General features: G+C 42.1%; 1 protein-coding gene across 2 annotated transcripts in view; it reads left to right on the top strand.

Moving 5' to 3' along the window:
- The window catches only part of PGM1 (phosphoglucomutase 1), a 77,291-nt gene that overhangs the window by 14,758 nt on the left and 39,216 nt on the right, over positions 1 to 23,317 (top strand). The window contains exons 1-4 of one of the 2 annotated variants that reach the window (XM_040232677.1): positions 13,959 to 14,777; positions 20,134 to 20,296; positions 20,641 to 20,787; positions 22,218 to 22,343. In XM_040232677.1, the coding sequence (XP_040088611.1) occupies positions 14,478 to 14,777; positions 20,134 to 20,296; positions 20,641 to 20,787; positions 22,218 to 22,343 (736 nt within the window). In that variant the 5' untranslated portion in view covers positions 13,959 to 14,477. Of the gene's footprint in view, positions 1 to 13,958; positions 14,778 to 20,133; positions 20,297 to 20,640; positions 20,788 to 22,217; positions 22,344 to 23,317 lie in introns of those variants that run through there. The other variant, XM_040232678.1, reaches the window with a different exon arrangement.

Here is a 23,317-nt window from a genome sequence, read left to right as displayed (position 1 = left end):
TTAATATGTTGTCTAGGTTAGTCATAGCTTTCTTCCAAGGAGCAAGTGTCTTTTAATTTCTTGGATGCAGTTACCACCTGCAGTGATTTTGGAACCCCCCCAAAATAAAAGTCTCTCACTGTTTTCATTGTTTCCCCATCCATTTGCCACGAAGTGATGGGACCAGGTGCCATGATCTTTGATTTCAGAACGTTGAGTTTTAAGCCAACTTTTTCACTCTCCTCTTTCACTTTCATCAAGAGGCTTTTTAGTTCCTCTTCACTTTCTGCCATAAGGGTGGTATCATCTGCATATCTGAGGTTATTGATATTTCTCCTGGCAATCTTGATTCCAGCTTGTGCTTCCTCCAGCCCAGCATTTCTCATGATGTACTCTTCATATAAGTTAAATAAGCAGGGTGACAATATACAGCCTTGACCTATTCCTTTCCTGATTTGGAGCCAGTCTGTTGTTCCATGTCCAGTTCTAACTGTTGCTTCTTGACCTGCATACAGATTTCTCAGGAGGCAGGTCAGGTGGTCTGGTATTTCCATCTCTTGAAGAATTTTCCACAGTTTATTGTGATCCACACAGTCAAAGGCTTTGGCCTAGTCAATAAAGCAGGAACTCTCTTGCTTTTTCAGTGATCCAGCAGATGTTGACAATTTGATCTCTGGTTCCTCTGCCTTTTCTAAATCCAGCTTGAACATCTGGAAGTTCACAGTTCACGTACTGCTGAAGCCTGGCTTGGAGAATTTTGAGCATTACTTTACTAGCATGTGAGATGAGTGCAATTGTGTGGTAGTTTGAGCATTCTTTGGCATTGCCTTTCTTTGGGATTGGAATGAAAAGTGACCTTTTCCAGTCCTGTGGCCACTGCTGAGTTTTCCACATGTGCTGGCATATTGAGTGCAGCACTTTCACAGCATCATCTTTTAGGATTTGAAATAGCTCAACTGGAATTCCATCACCTCCACTAGCTTTGTTCGTGGTGAGGCTTCCTAAGCCCCACTTGACTTCGCATTCCAGGATGTCTGGCTCTAGGTGAGTGATCACACCATAGTGGTTATCTGGGTCATGAAGATCTTTTTTGTGTAGTTCTTCTGTGTATTCTTGCCACCTCTTAGTATCTTCTGCTTCTGTTAGGTCCATACCATTTATGTTCTTTATTGAGCCCATCCTTGCATGAAATGTTCCTTTGGTATCTCTGAGTTTCTGGAAGAGATCTCTAGTCTTTTCCATTCTATTGTTTTCCTCTATTTCTTTGCACTGATCACTGAGGCAGGCTTTCTTATCTCTCCTTGCTATTCTTTGGAACTCTGTATTCAAATGGGTATATCTTTCCTTTTCTCCTTTGCCTTTAGTATTTCTTCTTTTCTCAGCTATTTGTAAGGCCTCTTTAGACAGCCATTTTGCCTTTTTGCATTTCTTTTTCTTGGGGATGGTCTTGATCCCTGCCTCCTGTACAGTGTCACGAATCTCCATCCATAGTTCTTCAGGCACCCTATCAGATCTAATCGAATCTATTTGTCACTTCCACTGTATAATTGTAAGGGATTAGATTTAGGTTATACCTGAATGGTCTAGTGGTTTTCCCTACTTTCTTCAATTTAAGTCTGAATTTGGCAGTAATGAGTTCATGATCTGAGCCACAGTCGGCTCCCAGTCTTGTTTTTGCCGTGTAGGGCTTCTCCATCTTTGGCTGCAAAGAATATAATCAATCTGATTTCTGAATTGACCATGTGGTGATGTCCATGTGTAGAGTCTTCTCTTGTGTTGTTGGAAGAGGGTGTTTGCTATGACCAGTGCAGTCGCTTGGCAAAAGTTGTTAGCCTTTGACCTGCTTCGTTTTATACTCCAAGGTCAAGTTTGCCTGTTACTCCAGGTAGCTCTTGACTTCCTACTTTCAGTCCTCTATAATGAAGAGCACTTCTTTTTTGGGTGTTAGTTCTAGAAGGCCTTGTAGGTCTTAATAGAACCGTTCACCTTCAATTTCTTCAGCATTACTGGTCAGGGCATGGACTTGGATTACTGTGATATTGAATGGTTTGCCTTGGGAATGAGCAGAGGTCATTCTGTCGTTTTTGAGGTTGTATCCAAGTGCTGCATTTTGAAGTCTTTTGTTGACCGTGATGGGAGAGAGGTGCAGTGCAGCTGTGCTCTTTCCCCTAGATCTCAGCGAAGGGGCTGGGGTCGTCCATGACCTTTTTTTTCTCTTGTTACTTAGTGTCTGTCACTCTAACTTTTTCTCATCACTTTTCTACCCCACGCTGAAGTTCGCCTTCTGGAATGAGCACCTTGAAAACCTCTCTGTCTGTACGGGCAGTCACCCAGTGCTTCTCTAGGAAGCAGCACAAGCTTTTGGCCTCAACCACACACACTAACCAGCTCTCTACCTCCTTCACTATTGCTGCTTCTGACTCTGTTCCTTTCTGTTACTGCACAAGTCTGTGTCCTATAGAAACTCCCTGAAATGTCAAGTCTCAGGCAGAGCTTCTCTGTTGTGCTTTGGAAAGTCCCCTATGATGTGGGAGGAATTTTATAGTTGAAGTTTGTCTCAGCGTGAGGACTGCTTACTTGACTACTGCCTGGAAAAACTCATCTTTGTTCATCAGGAACCCTATTCACTGAGGTCCTTCAACTCTCACTACTGACAACCTAGCCACTCAGACATTTGTTTACTACTCACCATACTTCATTCCAGGCACTGAGGTTACAGAGAAACAAGTTCTGTCTTTCTCCTCGTCACTGAGCAAGGATGGACGCTTGTTTGTATATGCACCGTGTTATTTAGTGATAAGAACCAATACTCTGGGGCAATGGAAAGAGGTGTATGTGTGGGGGGTCCACCTAAGGGTCTCTCTCTCACACCAGCCACCCAGCTGCGAAGGGATCAGCTGTCACTGGAGTTGGGCTTTTTTTCTCTCTCTTTTTTTAACCATTTACTGTATTAGTTTCCTGGGGCTGCTGTAACACACAGTACCATAAAGTGAGTGGCTTAGAACAACAGAAACTTACTCTCTCACAGTTCTGGAGGCTGACAAGTCCAAGTGCAGTGGGTTGTACAGGCACCAAAACTCATACTTTCCACTTGGACAATATCAATTTGAGAGTCACCTGGAATCTATTTTCTCTTAATTTTCTCCAAGTTAAGATGTACTTGATTATCCAAAGGAGCCATACAGCCTATTCATGAGCTTTGGCATTAAAACTGGCATGAAAGCCTGCCTTCCAATATATTAGTTGAGAGACTGAGCATATCATTTATTCTCTAAGCCTCAGTTTCCTCATCTGTAAAATGGGGATGATGAAGATATCTGTATCACAGGGTTGTTATATGCATGTTACTTGCATGAGAACCTGCATGTAGTCCTATGATAAGCCCTTTATATGATCTCCTTTAATCTTATCAACTCTTAACAAGTTGGTATTTAGATCTCTGTTTCACAGATGAGGAAACAGAGGATCACTGATTTGTTCAAGATCACCAAGATACTACAAATTATCAGGAGTAGGGCTTCAAACCCAGATTTCCACTGTGCTGAATTCTTCAAGGAAATTCATTTTAATAGAGCTATCTAGAACTCTATTTCCAAATCTTTTGTGTTGTGGTATAACATTTGATTTTCCTGAAGCCTTGTTCTCACTTAAATCTTAAGGCCCAGTGAGAGTCCTGCCTCTGCCCACTTGAGCTGCTGTTCATCCCAGGAATTCCCATAAATGATGTAGGGTAGAAAAAATGATCACATTTCTTTAGATCACTGTTTTAAAAGCTATTTCTCGTTGAGTACTTGCCATTCACATGGCCACCTGTTATAGCAGGAGTGTAGGCTCTGGGGCCAGATTGCCTGAGTTCAAAACCTGTCTCCACACTTTCCCAGCTACTTGACCTTGGGCGGATGACATAACCTCTGTATCCTAAGGTAGGGGCTGAGAATAATGGTATTGATCTTGGAGGGTTGTTGTGAAGATTGAGTTAATGCTTGTAAAGCTCTTGGGATACTGCCCAGCACATCAAGACCTATTGCAATGATCTCCTACTGGACATGGCCTTTAAAGCAATGTCTTTGCCCCTGTTTTACAAATAAGAAAACTGAAACCAGAAAGGCCATACACAGCCAGAAGCTGGCAAAGGCAGGATTTAGACCCAAGACCGTCTGACCCCTTCTTTTACCTTTTTCCTTCCCTGTTGTAGGTGTCTACTCTGACTGACGCATAGCATTGATCCACTCCTGCCTGGACCTTCTGCTCTAGAGATCAAGGCATGTGTTAGAAAGATGGAACATGTCTTTGCCAATATCTCTATTTTGGTTGTTTATGTAATAGTTACTGAGTGGCTAGTCTATAGCCAGGCATGGTGATAAGGACTTTACATGCCTTTCTTCATTGATGTCAGAACCTTTAAAGGAAGTTTTTCTATCCCCATTTTACAGATGTTCCGGCTCAAAAAGATCCCATAGAAAAAGATGTCCTTCCTCTCTTTCAGTTTCTTTGCAGCTGCACATCGTACTTTGGCTAAGCCATGTAATTGGAAACATCCTTAGTAATGAGACAGAAAACATAACATCACTGTTCCTCTGTTCTTCTTAAAAGTCAATAAATCCACCACATCTTTACTATTTGAGAGACGGTCAATCACTGACTATCACAGAACTCCAAGGGACATAGGAAATCTTGCTTGTGTTTCCATTTTCTACCACAAGAGGGAAACATACAACCATAAATGATTTGAAAATAAAGCCGTTCTTTAGATAACCCTCTTTTTACTAAGAGTGGTGAGTGCCGTACTGTGGTTACCCAGTTGAGGTGACATTCCACTGGAAACGGTCCTGTGGCTAGGAGTTGTGAGCCACCTGCTTGGTTCAGAAATCCCAATGGGTGGACCAAAGCTATTGCTGTCACAGTAAGAAAACAGCAATTGGCTGGATTTTCAAGCAGTTGTTAGGCCACACCGTTGCAGGGCCAACCGAGAGTAAAATGTGAATTTTGCCACCTCTGGTATCCAGGTTCACACTCAGGGTGTGTCCCCGCAGTATCCAAGAATTTTCCAGACAGACCTATGCTCTCTGGATCTCCACTACAGAGAAAATGTGATGGAAGAGACGTCTGGATGTTGGTTTGCCTTTCCCTGTGAGATTGGGGGCCTTCCCTACGGTCACACCGTCAGATGAAATTGCTACTGAAAAATGACTTCCAAGCAAGCGTTTTCAAGCAGTGTGACTCAGCACACAGAATGCTGGGAAAGCTATGTTCCTTCAAGGAAGCATAGGCATCAACAGAGAGTGTGTTTTCAGGCCTCTATCTATCAGGAACTGTATAGCTTCTAAGACGTGAGACTCCAGGTCTGCCCAGATGACCTAACTTCCAGAGTGAGGGCACTGTATCTCCCTGCACTTTCCGAGCCTTGTAAACACATTCCTGGGTCATACCAGGACTGCCCATGAGGAGGCAGGCTACGGGAGTGTGTCTGAGAGTGCTGGGTGCCAGACTGTGGTCACCTAGGCAAGATGACATTAGCTCAAACAGTAAAGAATCTGCCTCCGATGCAGGAGACCAGAGTTTGATCCCTGGGTTGGGAAGTTCCTTTGGAGAAGGGAATGGCAATCCACTCCAGTATTCTTGCCTGGAAAATTCCACGGACAGAGAAACCTGGTGGGCTACAGTCCATGGGGTCACAAAGAGTTGGACACGACTGAGCGACTAAGACACACTTTTTACCAAAGGATTTTGATACATAATTCCTGGTAATTAGACAGAATATGGGAAAATATTCTATTAGCTCCAAATGAATATTCTTCAGGAATTTAAATGAAAAAAAGTTTGAGGATACTCCAAAAGGAAATAAGATAAAAATACATATAAAAATTTTATATGAACTATATACATGGTTTTTTTTTTATCAGAATGATTAAATATTGGTGATTTCTTATTAGACAGGAGTCCTCTTGACATGTACTTTTTGTATGAAAGTTAATTCCTAAACCTTGAGCATCTTCACGGTGGGGAGATTGTTTTTAGATTTAACCATGCAAATTAAGAATGGCACTTGTGGAGTGGAAAACACCTTCTAAAATTTTTCTTTTTCCTCTGAGCACTCAGAGCACACTTACAAGCTCTTAGTTAACTTCTTTTTGAAATGGCTTGTTAACCTGTTTATCTCTCCGTTTAGACCAGAAGTTCAACAACTTGAATCTGTCATCTTCTTTCTGGTGGTCCACGGTGCCTGACGATATCATTGGAGAAAGTCAGTTTACATAGTAACGGTTGGACACGGATGGGTCAGCAGTGGGACAGCAGACTGACAGAAGCTAAAGGATGTTCACGCTTCCAGGCAGCAGTTCTGTTTGTTTTCAACATAAAATACGCTTCAGGAGGGTGGTTTTTTAAAAATAATTTTGTTTATTTTTGGCTGCATTGGATCCTTGGAAAAGACTCTGATGCTGGGAGGGATTGGGGGCAGAGGAGAAGGGGACGACAGAGGATGAGATGGCTGGGTGGCATCACTGACTCGATGGACGTGAGTCTGAGTGAACTCCGGGAGTTGGTGATGGACAGGGAGGCCTGGTGTGCTGCGATTCATGGGGTCGCAAAGAGTCGGATACTACTGGGCGACTGAACTGAACTGAACTGAGCTGAAGGTCTTTGTTAGCGCACATGGGCTTTTCCCGGTTACGGAAAGCAGGGGCCTGCCCTCTGTTGAGTGCGGGCTTCTCTAGTTCTGGAGCATGGGCTTTAGTATGCTTGGGCTTCAGTAGTTGGGGCTCTCAGGCTGCAGAGCACAGCCTCAATAGTTGCTGTGCACGGGCTTAGTTGTTCCCAGGCATGTGGGATTTTCCCAAATCAGGAATCAAACTCTTGTCTCTCACTTTGGGAGGCAGATTCGTTACCACTGAGCCACCAATGAAGCCCAGGAGTATTTTTTGAACCTGCGATTCTGTACAGCTCTAAGCAAACCATCTGGTCCTCATAATTCTTCTGGCATTGTACCTTTAGAGCTTAATGTAGTTTCTCCTTTTCTTTAAAAGACGTTTCCTAACTCTGTTAAAACAGATATACTCATAGATAGGTATTAAATGCAGCTGTATGTTTTCAAATTGACTGAAGGCAGTCATAAAAGCTTACTCTAATGTAGGGTTCACAGGCCACTAGAACCAGCCAGTACTAAGCTTTTTTCATTTGTTAACTCATCGTATCTTTATACAACACACCTGTGCAATAGGTACTGTTTCTCTGCTTTTTTAAAACTCTCTTTAAAAGATGCATTTTTAAAGAATAATTGAGGAGTAAGTGACGTATAACATTGTGTTCTCTTCAGGTGTACAGTCTAATGATTCGATATTGCAGTATTGTCAAATGATCACCACAGTTAAGTCGAAGGAGGTGTGATGTTCAATCCCCACTTCAAAGATGAGAAAATGTGGGCACTGACAGGTTAAGTACTTTGCTTAACAGCTCCTTGTGGTTGGCTGAGGATCTCAGACTGTGAAGGCAGGGGGTTTCTTTTTTTCCCCTTCTTGCCAGAATGGGACAGCAGGTGGAGCCTGCCTCATACCTGGCGAGTGGAGCCAGGCATTGCAGAGCCCCATTCAACACAGTGAGGAGCTGTAGGTGTGGCAAGTAATAGAAATCCACTCTGCTAGAGGGAGCCTCTAAGAGGACTGTATCTTAAGGGCAGAGGGTCTCCTGAAAGCCAGGGGTAGGGTGGGCACATGCGCCTTAAAAGAATCTGAAGCAAGAGAAGCCTGGGCAGTTAGCCTTGGACTCTCCTCTGTTTATCTTAGCAGTTTGCTTCATTTTCCTCTCTCTCTCTGCTGACTCAATTGTCGTGTAAGTTGGTGGGGTTTGTGAGTATCTGTGTCTGTATGTGTGTGGATGAGATCTTAGTTATAAATTCATTTACTCAAACTCCTATGAATATTACACATTTAGAAATCAAATATGTTTGTTTCCTTTTTGAAGCCTTTGTCTAACAAGCAGAAGTGTGGAAATACTCCCATTGTTCCCATGTAATCTAATAATGATAATAGCAGAAACTTGTGCAGGGTGCCCTACACCAGCACTGGCTTTAGCGTGTTCTGTATATTACTTCATTCGATGGTGACTGTGACAACACGTGGGGTGGGGGACTGTTCTCCTCAGGTTTTCAGATGGGGGCAGTGGAAGCGCAAAGAGGTTAAGTAACTTGTCTGAGGTCACACAGCCAGTGACTGGCAGAACTGGGTTCCAGCTCCATCAGTCTAGCCCTAAGGTCCATTCCTTGAAACACTGCAGTTGGCTGTCTGCATCTGATGATTTAAATATAAAAATATGGTATATTCAAAGTTTTCTTGACTTTTCCAGTAATGTTTATAACTTTTATAAAATTCTCTTAAAATCATAAGCCAAAATAAGTTACTCAACTATACATTGTAAATTGGTATCACAGGGCTGACCTGTTAGGTAGACTAATATCCCAGATTCTCTTAATGTACTCAAAATATAGATTTTCTCCAAGACTTATTACAAAACAGTAATACTATGTTTGGTTTATTTGATATCTTTCTACTATGAGTTTGCTTCACGTCAATACTTACTTCTAAATCTTTTTAAGTTAAAAAGTGCCCAATTCAAAAATCATTCTCTTATTCCAAGCAATTGGCCTTCCCTGGTGGCTCAGATGATAAAGAATCTGCCTGCCATGCAAAAGACCCGGGTTCGATCCCTGGGTCAGGAAGATCCCTTGCAGAAGGAAATGGCTATTCATTCTAGTATTCTTGCCTAAAGGACAGAGGAACCTGGTGGGATACAGTCCATGGGGTCGCAAAGAGTCAGACATGACTGAGTGACTAACACACACTTCCACTGAAATTGGGGGTGACATTGACTGGAAATCTAACAGTGGAACCTTCCCAGTCCAGAACTCATGCCAACAGGGGGGTCTCAAGTGGCTTGTGTTCACAGATCACTTTCCCCAGTTCTCATGTCTCATGAGTCTGCAGTCCTTATTCTCTTGAGAAGATCCATCTAACTGATATTCTGCCTGAAACTACTCTGAATCCTTTTCCAGTTCTGTGTGTCAGATCCCCAGCTCTTAGATGTGCCCGAGTGATCCAGAGACGGATCTGCATAATAGCTCTCTCGTGTTCGCATGTATTCTCATGTCTGCCAGTTACAGTTCTATAGACATTGTCATGACCTGAGGTCCCTACCCCACAGCTTCTGAGTTTACGTGTCTTCCCAGTTCAAAGGCTAACTAATCTGACTGGTACACTTTTGAGTCCTAGTTCTAGATTCCTAGAAGAGAAAATATGAGAGATCCAGCTTTGGTCAGTTGTCTGCCCTTGATGATCATGGCCTGAGTCCCACAGTAGAAGCATGGCCCTGGGAGTCCACTGTTGTAGGCTGGGGTCAGGGACAGTTCTTAGAGAAGAGAGTGAGGAGAAGGGGTCAGAGGAATAACAGGTTGTTGGGGTAGTGTCTTCATGTTGCAGGAGAGTAACCTACAGAGCCCAAACTGGCCAAGGACTCAGAGTTGAAGAAGTCTTACGCAAGAGGAGCAGCTCTGGACAGGGTCACAGAGACCAGGATCCTCAGATCCACCTCAGCTGCAGAGGGACTCCTTTTTGCAAGCCTTGGTTAATCTTTTTCCAGTCTCTCCTCCAAGCTATTTGATACACTACTGGCAGCCAGTTAACTTTGAAAAAAAAAAAAAAAAAGCAGTTTTTATTCCTTCTGCTTAAAAATATCCATAGCTTCTGGTGCCTACAAAATAAACCTTACTGTGGTTCATGAGACTATGTAACCTTGTCCCAGCTACTTCTCCAGCTTCACCCCATCACTGCAGCCTCTTGAGAGCCACAGTCCTGTCCAGGCACCGCTGGGACATAGATGTTTGTTGTGAGGCAGGTATCATCATCCTATTCTCATCCTCAGGGCATTGAGGATGGAAAGATGAGGGGCTAACATTTACTGATAATCTGCTGGATGCCAGACACAGGTCATAAGTATTTTCATACATGTTGCCCGATTCAGTACTTAGAGCAACCTTCATTGTGATCCCTAGCTTACAGACTCAGGTCAGTTAAGTGAATTGCTCAAGATTGTACCTCTCATATATTTTAGAAACCAATATATTTTTTTAAATTGGAGGATAATTGCTTTACAACGTTGTGTTGATTTCTGCTCCACATCAACATGAATCAGCCATAGGTATACATATGTCCCCTCCCTCTTGAACCTCCCTCCAACCTCCCACTCCATCCCACCCCTCTAGGTTGTGACAGAGCACTGGGTTTGAGCTCCTTGTGTCAGGCAGCAAATTCCCACTGGCTGGCTATTTTACATACGGTAATGCATATGTTTCAGTGCTGCCCTCTCCTTCCTCTGCTGTGTCCACAAGTCTGTTTAGAGTCCAAGATTTGAGCCCTGGTTGTGTCTGGCTCCTGAACCTGTGGTCTTTGCATTATCCTGCAGTGTCTTCTCTGTGGCAGGCATTCATTGGAAGCTTATTTACTATTGGTTGGAGAAATGAATGACTTTTCCCAGCTTGTGATTCCTGTCACTGGAATCACAGATCATAAGTGTTTTCGTACATGTTGTCCAATTCAGTGCTCAGAACAACCTTTATTGTGATCCCTACCTTACAGACTTGGGTCAGTTAAGAGAATTGCTCAAGATTGTACCTCTCATACATTTTAGAAACCAATACATTTTTTTCAGTTGGAGGATAATTGACCCCAACACTCGGGCAGGCACCTGCAGCATCACAAGCATAGGTTTTTGGCCTGGGGGTGGGGGCTCTGATGATCCCTGCTGCTTTCAGCCCAGTTAGTAGCTTACTTTCTAGTGCTTGTGCTGAAGGTCAGTGTTACCATTTCTAAATAATGTGCCCATTCCTGTGGCATTTTCTAAAGAATAATTCTTGATGTAAAGAGGTGAATCTTTTCAGGCCTTGGGTCCCACTCTCCCATGAGCCCTGGGACATGGCAGTTAGCGATCCAGTAAACGTTTGTCAATGGAAAAAAAGAAAGAATAAAGTATTGGCAAGTCTTCTGTTTCTGCTGTCTTCTACTAGGAAGGCATCACTGCTGATCAGAATGGAAACTGGAGTCTTTGTGAGGCTGGGAGCAAAGGGGTTCATAACTCTGCCATTGTGAAATTGATTGGACCCAAGACCAATATGAAAGTTTCTTGTCTGAAGGGAATAATCCTTAAATCCCCCATATGGTTTAAATGTAATTTGTGTCATTGTGAAGGAGTACTGGCGAGGCAGGCGAATTCATTAGGCCAAATTGGGTTCGCTATGCTCGACAGTAACGTTTCTGAAGATGAAGTTCAACCTTTGCTAGAGAGCTCAAACAAATGAGTTTCTTAATAGCTGTCCCACTTAGTCTGAGCGTCTTTGGAAGCTTAATGTTTTTAATGCTTCTCCTTTTTTACCACACTTCACAGTCCATCTAACATTGCTGCTTCTGGTAATATTTTTATATGGGGTTGAGTTCTATAGTGTCCATAAAATTATGACTCAGGCCCATTTTTAGAATAGAAGCTTTTTTAGGGCAAGTATTATATCTTTTTGGTTTAGTTTTGCATGCGGACAAACACCATGGTGGTTGGTAAAAACATTGCTCTTTGCTTTGAGGTACCAAACTCTCTCCTTTGGAGGCTTAGGCTTGATGTGCACTTGAATTGCTGGGTATTCATTGGCACGTGCAGGAGCCATGAGACATGAGAGTCTTTCCGGTCCATGCCTCGCTGTGAAGCTGGCTCACATGCAGTGAAGTAAAAAAAAGTGTATGTGTCCATAAGGACATTCCATACTGGAGGGAGTCTGGGTTCACCTAGTGACCTGATTCCCCAGGTTTCATACATAGAACTCCTCAATGCTCAAACGCTACTGTCTATTTTCATTAGTGTTAAATAATGTTTTAAATATGAAGATGGTCTACTGGAGAGGAATATTTAAAAGGCTTCAAAGTGAGAGACTTTCAGATAATGAACCCTGAAGTGGCATATCAGCTGTTTGGAGAGATAGGGCTGGAAGAGCACCAGCATTATAAAGTTTGCAATGATTCTTTTAAACTACTTTAGAATCAGAGTAGTTACATCTGGAATACTTTCTGTATCAGTCAGTTTTTAGGCAGTGAGAAACCTGTACAAGGCCTAAGAATAGGCTTAATTCTGGAGAAGTACAGCTTTTACAACAGTTTCGATGTGAAGCAATATTTTTAGAAACAAATTTTGGTTTGTACAAAAACACACTGATAAGCTGAGGTGTTCTAGTATCTGATATGGCCACTGTCTTAAAAAACAAACAAACAAACAAAAAAACAAGCATTTGCCATGCTTTGAGATAACACCCGTCAGATCTTATGCTACAAATAAACTCACTTTGATGCTTGTGGGGTTTTTTTGGTGTGTGTGTTGAACATCTATTTTGAATTTTCATAATTGTGCCTTGAGTATGATTTCTCGTTTTATGGAATTTATTTGCACTGACCATAAACTGTAAATAAAATAAGTAAATGTATGGGAAAAGCCCTTAAGAGAACATTACTCTCCCTAGCTCTGGATTCAGAAAGAACTTCAAGAGAGAGTGGTCAACCACCAGCAGAGAACATGCAGGAATGTGTGAGCAGAGAAGCTTTAGTTGGGGATATTGGAGCCCCTTGCAACCAAGCGTTCCTGAATCTTCGCTGGGGTTTCAAGACCTCGTTAAGGAAACTACCGATTACTTGGTTGGTTGCTCTGTTATTCCCAATGAAAAAACTGTTCAGTTGATATTTCAGAAATATGGCTCTATTATTAAATATGTCAAGACATATATACTGGTGTAATTTGTGAACCTATCAAAAACCAGAGAAAACTGGCCACTGAACTGAAAAAATATGAATTTAAAAAGTGCATTTGTAGTAAGTTGAAAAACATTGGGTGTATAGACTAGTAAAGCAAGCTTACTTCACAAGAATTTTAGTTTTAAAAATGCAATAAGGGGCAAAAACAAGCTATGAAATATAATTATATTTTGACTGACTGGTTTTCAGCTTAATAGATGTGTCTTGTGAATTGTGTTACTGTTATGTCTTGAGGTCCTGCTTGCAGATGGGCCAGCTCCATTTGCCATATGAAGGAGACTAGGCTCCCTTGGGAGTAGGGTGCTTTCTGCTCATGGCCTGTTAGTTCTCGGTCCTGTGTGAACAGCGCCTGGAACAGAGAGACATTCTTGCCTCATAGAAGGCTGTCTGCTGCTCCCAGGGCCTGTCTGCTTTTGGACCTGGCTGGACAAGTTAGTAGGAAAAGACCCAGATTTTCGTTTTTCGAGGGATTACTACTTTTCCCTTGAAAACCTGACTTTTATGTGCACATCAAACTCCCCAGACATGTGACATAACTAGTCTCGATTTACTTTCCAAGTCTCCTTAACAGGTTCACCAAAAAAAAAAAAACAGGTTCACCAAAACCTTGACAATGTTGTTGTTCAGTTGCTCAGTCATGTCTGACTCTTTGTGACCCCATGGACTGCTAGGGTCCTCTGTCCATGGGATTCTCCAGGCAAGAATACTGAAGTGGGTTGCCAGGCCCTCCTCCAGGGGGTCTCTGCAACCCAGGGATCGAACCCAGGTCTCCCACATTGCAGGCGGATTCTTTATCATCTAAGCCACCAGGGAAGCCCTGTTCATCCCTACTTTTCTATAAATTCATGGGAATGACCAGTTGTTGATCATTCAGGGCATATCTGTGAGTCTCTATTCTTCTAGAATTGAATACTATTTAGTTAAATCTTTGGTGGCCAATGAATAAATCTATTCTGTTTGATGCCTTTTCTCCCTTCTAACTGGGATTGCATGTGGGAAGTTAAAAAAAAAATCACTTGAGTATCAGATATTTGAGTATCAAAATGACGGTGATGAAAGGGAACCAGAAGTTACTGAGATCCGTCATTTCCATTTTAAGACTGACCTTTAATTTGCGAGATGGCATGAAACAACTTTAGCTGCAGATGGCCTTATCAGACATGACTGCCAGAGAGGCTCTGGTTTAAGGGTGTCAGTGGCAGCGGGAGCCACACCAGGGCGTCTTGTTCACGAACCTGCTCCTTAGGACTGCACTTGCTCCGCCTTTGCCTGGCTCTGGGAGAGGAATCTGGAAGCCACCTGGTGTTTGTGACTGAAGCCTGCTGCACGCAGCACCCTCTGGACCTATCTCCACCCTAACAGGGGAATGAGGCAAAAATAATTGAAGGGTATTTGGCGTGGTTGTGGGCAGAATGTCCTCATCAAAACAACACTGAAGATCTGCTTTGAGTGTGGGTGTGGGTGGGTGTTTGATCCTTCACTTTTTCACATGGGGCGACGACAACAGGAATTAACCCCGCTTCCTCATTGAGAGAGATCATCCAGGCTAGTCTCTATTTTAGTTACTCGGGTGACACTGTAGCAGCTTCAGGTTGGACAGACTATTTTGGGGACCCTTGATTGCTTTCTGGACACCCTCGCTGAGCCAAGTGGTGGAAATGAAAGATGAGTGATTTTGATGAATGGATTTCTGGGAAATACAGAAAAATGGAAGAAGGTCCTCTCCCTCTGTTGACTTTTACTACGGCTCCCTACTATGACCAGAAACCAGGAACTAGTGGATTACGGAAGAAAACCTACTATTTTGAGGAAAAACCATGCTATCTGGAGAATTTCATCCAGAGTATATTCTTTTCCATAGACCTAAAAGATCGCCAGGGAGCCTCACTGGTGGTTGGTGGAGATGGGCGGTATTTTAATAAATCGGCAATAGAGACAATAGTGCAGATGGCAGCTGCCAATGGGGTTGGTATACGATAAGTTTTGCTATGTTTCTGGCTCTCATATAACCTCTTAATTCTGCAAAAATATACTGAAGTACAAAGATTTGTATGTTGGATACACCTCAATGCTACTAACATCTGATTAAGTTTGATTATGACTTCAGAGATTGTATATTGTGATATTACCCCTGAAATTACATTTGTCGCATTGGGATTTGGGGATGTAAACTCAGTTTCTTATGCTCTGTGCCTGTTGCTTGAAAATGTACCTGTTGCTTTTAGACATTGAAAGCTCACCCCAGCCTTAAGCTGTCTTATCTACATTCTAACCAGTTTTGAGGGGCACTCTGTCCTGTGTAGGAGGCTCTTAGGAGCCACAGAGAGAGGAAGATTTTGTTTTCTTTCAATGGCTTCCTTGTTGAAGTTCAGTCACTTGTCAAACAGGAAAACAAAAGCCAGGGCACGCTGTTATTTGTGGATCCTGGTAGTCGTGCAGAAATGCTAGGAGAGAACTGGAAAATGTTAGGTGTGAGCCTTCCAAGAGGACCTGTTAGAGGGAACCCACTTATAATGACCTTGGATACAAAGAAGTCCTGTGTGTGGTGAATTTGTGCAGCAGGGTAGAGATAATAACTTCTGTGAGCCTATAATATAAGGAGGCTCTGCTAAAGCTCTGCATTGTGAAAAACTGTGTTGGCTGAATTAACCAAGTCGGAAGGAATCTGGCACCAGGAAGCATTGATCTTGATAATCTAACAATTTGCACAGTCTCACTGATTTACAGGAAGGCAGGCATCAGAACATTGCTGTTTTTGCTCTGCAAATTCCTCCGTGGGACCAAAAATACATTTTTGGTGTTTTAGATTACACTTAACAATAATTTGGAGCACATAGTCCTTCAGTACTTATAAATTTTAAAACATTGTTTTATTTCCTTTCTGGAAGTGATTCTGAGAAAATAAAATTTAGCATTATAACCAAATGTGTTAGGCATTTATTTTCAGTGTATTTTTACAATACACTAAGCAGGTGTGATTGCAAAAGTCAAATTAAAAAAAAAAGCGTATGCTAGTTGCCAAATTCTATTTAGAAGAGTTTGTACATCCTATTGTTAATGTGAGATTCCCTTTGTACCCAGTTTCAGAATCTGAATGCTTCTCATGTAAAATTTGCTGATAAAGCACTCAAATATGAAATTATGATGCATACACATTTTTAAGATAAAGTGTGACATGCTGTAAATTTCATCTTTGAGGAGAGCTGGTATTAAGATGTTTTTAATCTTTTGGGAGAGAACGAATGAAACATTATTTCTCTGCATATATCTAGATTGTTGAGTGGATCTGGTACACTGTCCCCTTTGCTGTGATATATTTGGCTTCATTTCATTCTTGTGCAAAGCAGAAGGATGTGGAAGGGGTGGTAGGAATGTGTAATTCAGGCAGACCCTGCAGACTTTCTCAGATTTACGATCTGAAGCTTTGCTAAATAATGCATTTAAGTGCTGATAATTGACTAAATGTGGTAACTGCCTATTTGTTAGAGCTGTGGCAGCCCAAGCGATATTTTCAAGTCTTTTCAAGGACATTCCTTATTAAAAATAGTGTTGCATTTGAAGTACTTGTGCTACCCAGCTGAATTACGTAAAACGTTTAGTGGACCGATAAAGCACTTTCATCTGATAAAACCTATCAAATCCTATTTAGTTTGATTTCTTTTTCTAACATATCCTAAATTCTATTTTAACATCCCTTTGATTGTGGACAGAATTTAGGGAGGCAATCTAAAGGAAAGATAATTTATTGCCACAGATTTTGGTATTAATAGAAGTCAGGGTTCTTGCCTCAGTTTTGTCAATACCCACTATACCCATGAGCCGATTCTAAGAGAGCATTTCAGCCTGGCGAGCTACATGGAAATAATTTCACTTCTTCCCTTTAGTACGCTTTTATCTGGTACATTTATGGATAGTAGAATACACTTTGCCTTTCCTTTTATTTGCACAGAGCTGTCTGCAGTTACAGGCGATTTTAATGTACAAAATAAAACATTGGTAGGGTCTCATTTATGGTACTGGTATCTCATTCAGTCCCCAGAGATTTATCCTTGAGATAATTTTAGAAATGAGAATAGAACCTGTATGTATGACTGGCAGAGCAAAGAAAATGGAACCTTTTGTTTGTTTTGTGTTTCGGGGAAACATAAACAAACACCAAGCCCTAGTTTCAATTGAAGGGAATATTTTAACGTTTGCTCCCTGTCGTGGTTAACTATAAAATGTTGAGGGAGAAGGAGGTATCCAGTTTAGCAGCAGGACTTGAGTTACGCAGAAGGGAGCGGTGGGCAAGAGTAAGGGCAGGAAATGCTTTTTGGTGAAGGACTCTCAGTGCAGGGCTGAGGGGGTGTCTCTAAGTTGGTAGACATTTGGGACCCAGGGAAGGGTTGTTTTTTTTTTTTTTCCCCTTTTTTGTGTTAAATTGCATTTGTGTGTTAGTCACTCAGTCGTGTCCAACTCTTTGTGACCCCATAGACTGTAGCCTGCCCAGCTCCTCTGGCCATGGGATTTCCCAGGCAAGCATACTGGAGTAGGTTGCCATTTCCTCCTCCAGGGAATCTTTCCTACCGAGGGATTGAACCCAGGTCTCTTGCACTGCAAGCCGCTTCTTTACCACTGAGTCACCTGGGAAGCTTGTTGTAAAGTATATCTAACACAAAATTTGCTGTTTTAACCACGTTTAAGTATGCAATTCAGTGGTGTTCATTACATTCATAATGTTCTGCAACCATCACCACTGTTTCCAGAACCTTCTCATCATCTCATCTAAAACTCTGTACCCACCAAACAGTTAGTCCCCATTCTCTTCTTCCTGCCAACTTTGGTTCTACTTTCTATGAATTTGCCTCTTCTGTGTCCATCATACAAATGGAGCCATCCAATATTTGTCCTTTTCTGTCTGGCTTATTTTACTTAGTGTAATGTTCTCGAGGTTCACCCATGTTGTAGCATGAATCAGAATTTCCTTCCTTTTAAAGGCCAAGTAATATTCCATTGTATGTATATACCACATTTTGTTTATCTGTTCATCTTTCAATGGACATTTGGGTTGATTCCACTTCTGGTTATTGTGAATAATGCTGCTGTGAACATGGGTGTGCAAATACCTGTTTGAGTCACTGCTTTCTTTTTGTGTCTGTACCTAGAAGTGGGCCTTCTGGATCATATGGTATAGGGAAGGTTTTTGTACAGGGGAGGAACACAGAACTATGGCCTAGAAAGCTGAACTAGGTGGGCTTGGTAGGTCAGATAGATTCAGGGAGGGTAGAGCAAGGGAGGTGCAGGTGGGCGAGAGGCAAGGGAGATTGAGTCAGGAGCTATTACAGTGCTCCAGACATCCTTACGGGGAGGAGGACAATAGAGTAATATCTCCCAAATATCAAGTTGAAGATGAATATTCTTGAGCAGAATTAATGGGAAAGAGTCTGCTCTGGAAGGTCAGCTATACCTGTTCTTGGGCTCAAGAGAAAGAATCTACTACCATGGGCTTCCCCTGCTTCTCCTGATTTTCTTACTCTCACTTCCTGGTATAATCCTCTCAGTCTTGGACCATTACTGACTGCAGATTTCACCATAAGGAATGGTAGAATTATGGGGTGACCTGTGTGGCATGGCTTAATATTCATTTATCAGCTTTCCCTTCTATGTTAAGTACATATGGGATCAAAGTAGAAGTCAGTGTGCTTGATGCACAAACACAGTTTTCATATTACTCCACCAGTCACTGTGGCTGCTTAACTTGCCATCTCTAAGCTCCTCTCATCAAAATTATGGAACTGCTCAACCACAAAGCAGTTTTCATCAGAACGGCACCCAGAAACTGCCGGAGGCGTGAGATGTTACCATTTCCACTGTATTGAGTCAGGGAGTTACCACTTCCTGAAGGAGGCAGGACATAAGAAATATATTAGAATAACAGGAATTGTTCAGGGATAGACATACAAGAGCCAAAAGGGGCCTGGAATGAAGCGGCTGCTTCCTGGGAGGTGGTTGATAATGGAGAGGTTTAATTATAAGCCAGTCAAGCTGTTAGTGACCTACAGGAAGTTGGCAAAGCTAACAATCCCAGAAAAACCTCCCCAGGGAATCCAGGTATCTTATTGGCATGATCAGTACTAGAAACACATCGTCCACCATCAAGTCATTTCTTCAGCTGCATTTATCTTGGGTGGGGCAAGAAGAAATAGCAACTGGAAAACTTAAATACATCCCTGTGTCTTCAGAGGGGAGGGTGGAAGAAGGGCACAAACTCCTCCTTTTTAAAATCTTTTCATGAAGCAATCACATTTCTAGTCAGAGGAACTGATGGAATTCCCTTCTTTTCCAACTTGCATCATGTTGAAACAGATATAAATTACAATCATTTTAGTAAGGAGCTGTGCTTATAGATACCATCTGTGAAAGATATGGGCAGGTGAGTTAAGAACATAGCCTGTAGCTCCTTCATGGGGATGGTCCTGGCTGGTTCACCCAGTAACACTCCCAGCATTCCCTGCCTCAGGCCCAGGAGGAAGCCCAGGTACATCCTAGTGTGGATAGGTGTGTTCTGCTCTGAGGACCCCATTGTATTGGATTTGACATATATTCACTACCTGTGTGAAATAGCTAGTGGGAAGCTGCTCAGGGAGCTCAGCTCAGTGCCCTGTGATGTGGGATGGTGGGGGGAGCTCCAAGAGAGAGGGGGTATATGTATACACATAGCTGGTTCACTTCATTGTACAGCAGAAACTAACACAGCATTGTGAAGCAATTATACTCCAATTAAAGAAAAATCAAAGCTTGAATGGCAATAAACTTGTGAGATACATTTTATAACATTTCTTCATACAAAGTTTGCCCCTTTTACTTTTTTAGATATTTTAGTTTACAAAAGCCTCCTCTTTGGGTTAGAATTCCTTTAACTAGCTAAATTTATAGTCTCTCTTCCCATTTGGATTGAAAGTATGATTGAAGTGGATAAAAATGTGGGTTTTCCCACAGATTTATAATGTATCCAAATTATGAACCTAATCTGGAAAGGCCTTGTTTTCTTTTCTTGCCAGAACCTTATAGCAGTCCCAGATCATACACTATGAAGTCCCCCAAAACTATCGGGAGAAATGGCTTTGTTCAGCAATGCTGATTCTATTTCAATAATAGTATTACTCAACAGCAACTGTAAAATACTTCAATATAATAACACTAATAACCCAAGCTGTTAGGTGCTCATTAAAGGCATCCTTTCTGGTCCAGTAGAATATCTCTGTCCATCGAGCTGTTCTGGCATCGCTGTGCGGTGGCTCTGGATGTGTGGATGTTAACGTGTCTGGATTTCTTCTTCTAGATTGGTCGCTTAGTTATTGGACAGAATGGGATCCTCTCCACGCCTGCTGTATCATGCATCATTAGAAAGATCAAAGCCATCGGTGGGATCATTCTGACAGCCAGCCACAACCCAGGAGGACCCAATGGAGATTTTGGAATCAAGTTCAACATTTCCAATGGAGGTGAGTTTGCTGTCATTTTAAGTACAGGAAATGTTATGTTCTTAGGACAAACCGATAACCTAGGCCTTGGAAGGTCGGGATTCTGGTTCTCATCCTTAGCAAGAGAGCTTTTTTTTTCCTTTTGGTGAAAATGAGATGCTTCTCATTTTGCCATACCTGAATATGAAGTGCTCTGCATGAATGATCATTAACATATTTTCTTTTAGAAAATTCTGATACTTTGCTGCTTGAAGGATGGCATGGCACATGCACTAGTGAAGAGGAGTTAGTTGATGAGCTTTGTGTTCTTTGTATTTTCATGTCAGCTATACAAAATGACCTACTCTTTGCTGTTTGATTTCCAGGTCCTGCCCCAGAAGCAATAACTGATAAAATTTTCCAAATCAGCAAGACAATCGAAGAATATGCAATTTGCCCTGACCTGCACGTAGACCTTGGGGTTCTGGGAAAGCAGCAGTTTGACCTGGAAAACAAGTTCAAACCCTTCACAGGCATGTTTACTTACTCTCCTCCTCTCTTGCCCACTTCTAGTTCCAACTTGAAGGATTTGCCTTTCAAGGTTTTAATAAAGTGGGTCTTTATCTCTGGAAAGATTGTGGTCACCAAGCTTTGCATGCATAAATTAGGAGGTCTGGAATTGGGTCTGGGAGTCTAGAGACCTGGGCTGTCTGGCCTCTGCTGGGGATCAGCTGAGGGACCTTGGGTGAGTCAATTCTAAATCTCTCAGCTTCAGTTTTCATACCTATGAAATATACAGCCTTGACAAGAAGACCTGTGACATCATGTTCATAGCTGTCTTTTATTGAGCTTTTATTATGTGCCAGGCTCTTCAGATGCATTATCTCATTGTATTCTTACATTAGCCCTGTGAGGACAGCACTATTACTATTCGCTTTTTCCAGATGAGGAAACAAAGGCAGAGAGAACTTAAGGGACAGACTCAGGGTCACATTGTCAGTGAGTGGTAAACCAGGGTTCAAATGCAGGTGTGAGAGATTCCAAAGCCTGGCCCTTGATTTCATTTTCAGTAAAATCAACTTAGACCATTTTGGGGGCTAAATTTAAACACCCTGTGTAGCAGCTGTGGTAAACATTTTATTGTTGAATGCTAATATATGATAATAATTGATGAAATAAATGTTTATAAAGTTATTAATACAATGAGGATGAGATGGTTAGCAGTGTGACTTGTATTTCAACTTTGCTCTTACATGTATTCTTTCATCTGGACTGCAAGTTTGTGGGATGCATTTTGTGTTTGAACCTACCCAGAAGGACTGACAATCGCATCCCAAGGAAGAGGAAAGGGTGCTTTGGTACATCTTGAAGACATTCTTAGGGTTTAGAAAATACCAGTAGAGAATTTCTTAAACATTTCATGTTTTGAAAATGTTCAGACCCCTGAAAATTCAGCAAGACTTAGTTCTTACGTTTGTTTTATTCCTTTAGCAGTGCATGTGAAAAGTGATTCATTAAAAAAATTTTCTCTGCTTTTTACCATTAAGTCTTAATGGCAATGGGCCTGGAAAAAGTAAAGTAGGTGTTACCTTTTCTGTTATTTTTTGACGCTAAAATACACTTCCTGGAGATGCATCAACATGGCAGTCTAGCAGTTTACCATCAGGCAAACATCTGTCAAAATTCCTCAGTGTGCCACATCCCAGCTGTGTGGGCAAGCTACTTAATCTTTCAGAACTTGAACTTGCTCGTCTATAAAATAGAACTGATAACATTTACCTCTCAGGAAATTTATGTTAGTTTTGAATAAGAGATCGTGTAACAGCCCTGGCACACTGGAGCTGCTCCATAAATGTCCTTTTAAAGTAGCAATTGCATGTTTACAGCCATCTAATCATTTCAGAGGATAATATTTCTAAAAGTGTTTAGTTCCTCCATCTTTTAATGTTGCTTGTTCTCACAGTGGAAATTGTGGATTCAGTGGAAGCTTATGCTACAATGCTGAGAAACATCTTTGATTTCAATGCACTGAAAGAACTGCTTTCTGGTCCAAACCGACTAAAGATCCGTATAGACGCCATGCACGGAGGTATGGAGCCCTTTCTCTTCCCTTCTCTTCTCTCAAAGCTATGAAGCAGCTCTCAACTTTGTGTATCATGATGCCTTAACAACCCTTTTCTTAAGGCTGTCTCTGGCAGTGCTTACACCATTACTCTGCAATCATTTCAGAGTAATATTCACATGATAAAATCTAACTGTATGCAGCAAAAATTCCTCATGGTAAGGTAGTGCGACGGTCAGTGTTTCCACATTAAGCATCAGGCTTTGAGTAACATGCAGCTATTTTTGTGGACTCTTCCTCCCCCTCAGAAGATGCCTTAGATTCTTCCTAAAAGCCCCCGTCTATTCCCAAGGGGAGCCGTGGTTTGCTCGATCTGATAAATGTGCTCCTGAGCCCCACACCCCAGTTTCCGGTTCCCACGTGTGCCTTTTCTTAGAAGCTGACCAGAGCAAGCTGAGGGTTCAATTCAGGAGCAACAGGATGTATGTCTCTCCCTCTTCTTCCTCTGTGGGTTTTGTGGCCAGATCATTAGAGGTGGCAGCCATCACCGAATCAGAGCCGTGAGGTTCTCTTGATGTAGGAATATGGGAATTCCTGAGCCCCTGGCTTGTCTATTTGTTTTGTAATAATTTGGAAGTTTAGGATCTTTTTCTTAGAAATATATTCATTTATTTCTTATTTTTGGCTGCATCAGATCTTAGTTGCAGCACATCAGGTCTTTCCTTGTGGCATCCAGGTTTCTCTCTAGTCATGGCAGAAGGCTCTCTAGTTGAGGTGTGCAGGCTCAGTAGTTATGGCATGTGGGCTTACTTGCCCCGCCACGTGTGGGATCCTGGTTCCTCGACCAGGGATCAAACCCACGTCCCCTGCATTGGAAGGTGAATTCTTTACCACTGGACCACCAGGGATGTCCCTAGAATTTTAGAATCTTTGAGTGGCAACGATTTTCCCTGGTGCTGGAATCCATCTGCCTGCCTAGTTGGGGAAGACTTTCTGCCTAT

The sequence above is a fragment of the Oryx dammah genome, unplaced genomic scaffold (assembly GCF_014754425.2).
Source record: "Oryx dammah isolate SB20612 unplaced genomic scaffold, SCBI_Odam_1.1 HiC_scaffold_28, whole genome shotgun sequence".
Classification (NCBI taxonomy): Eukaryota; Metazoa; Chordata; class Mammalia; order Artiodactyla; family Bovidae; genus Oryx; species Oryx dammah.
This window is presented reverse-complemented; position numbering and strand designations above follow the sequence as displayed.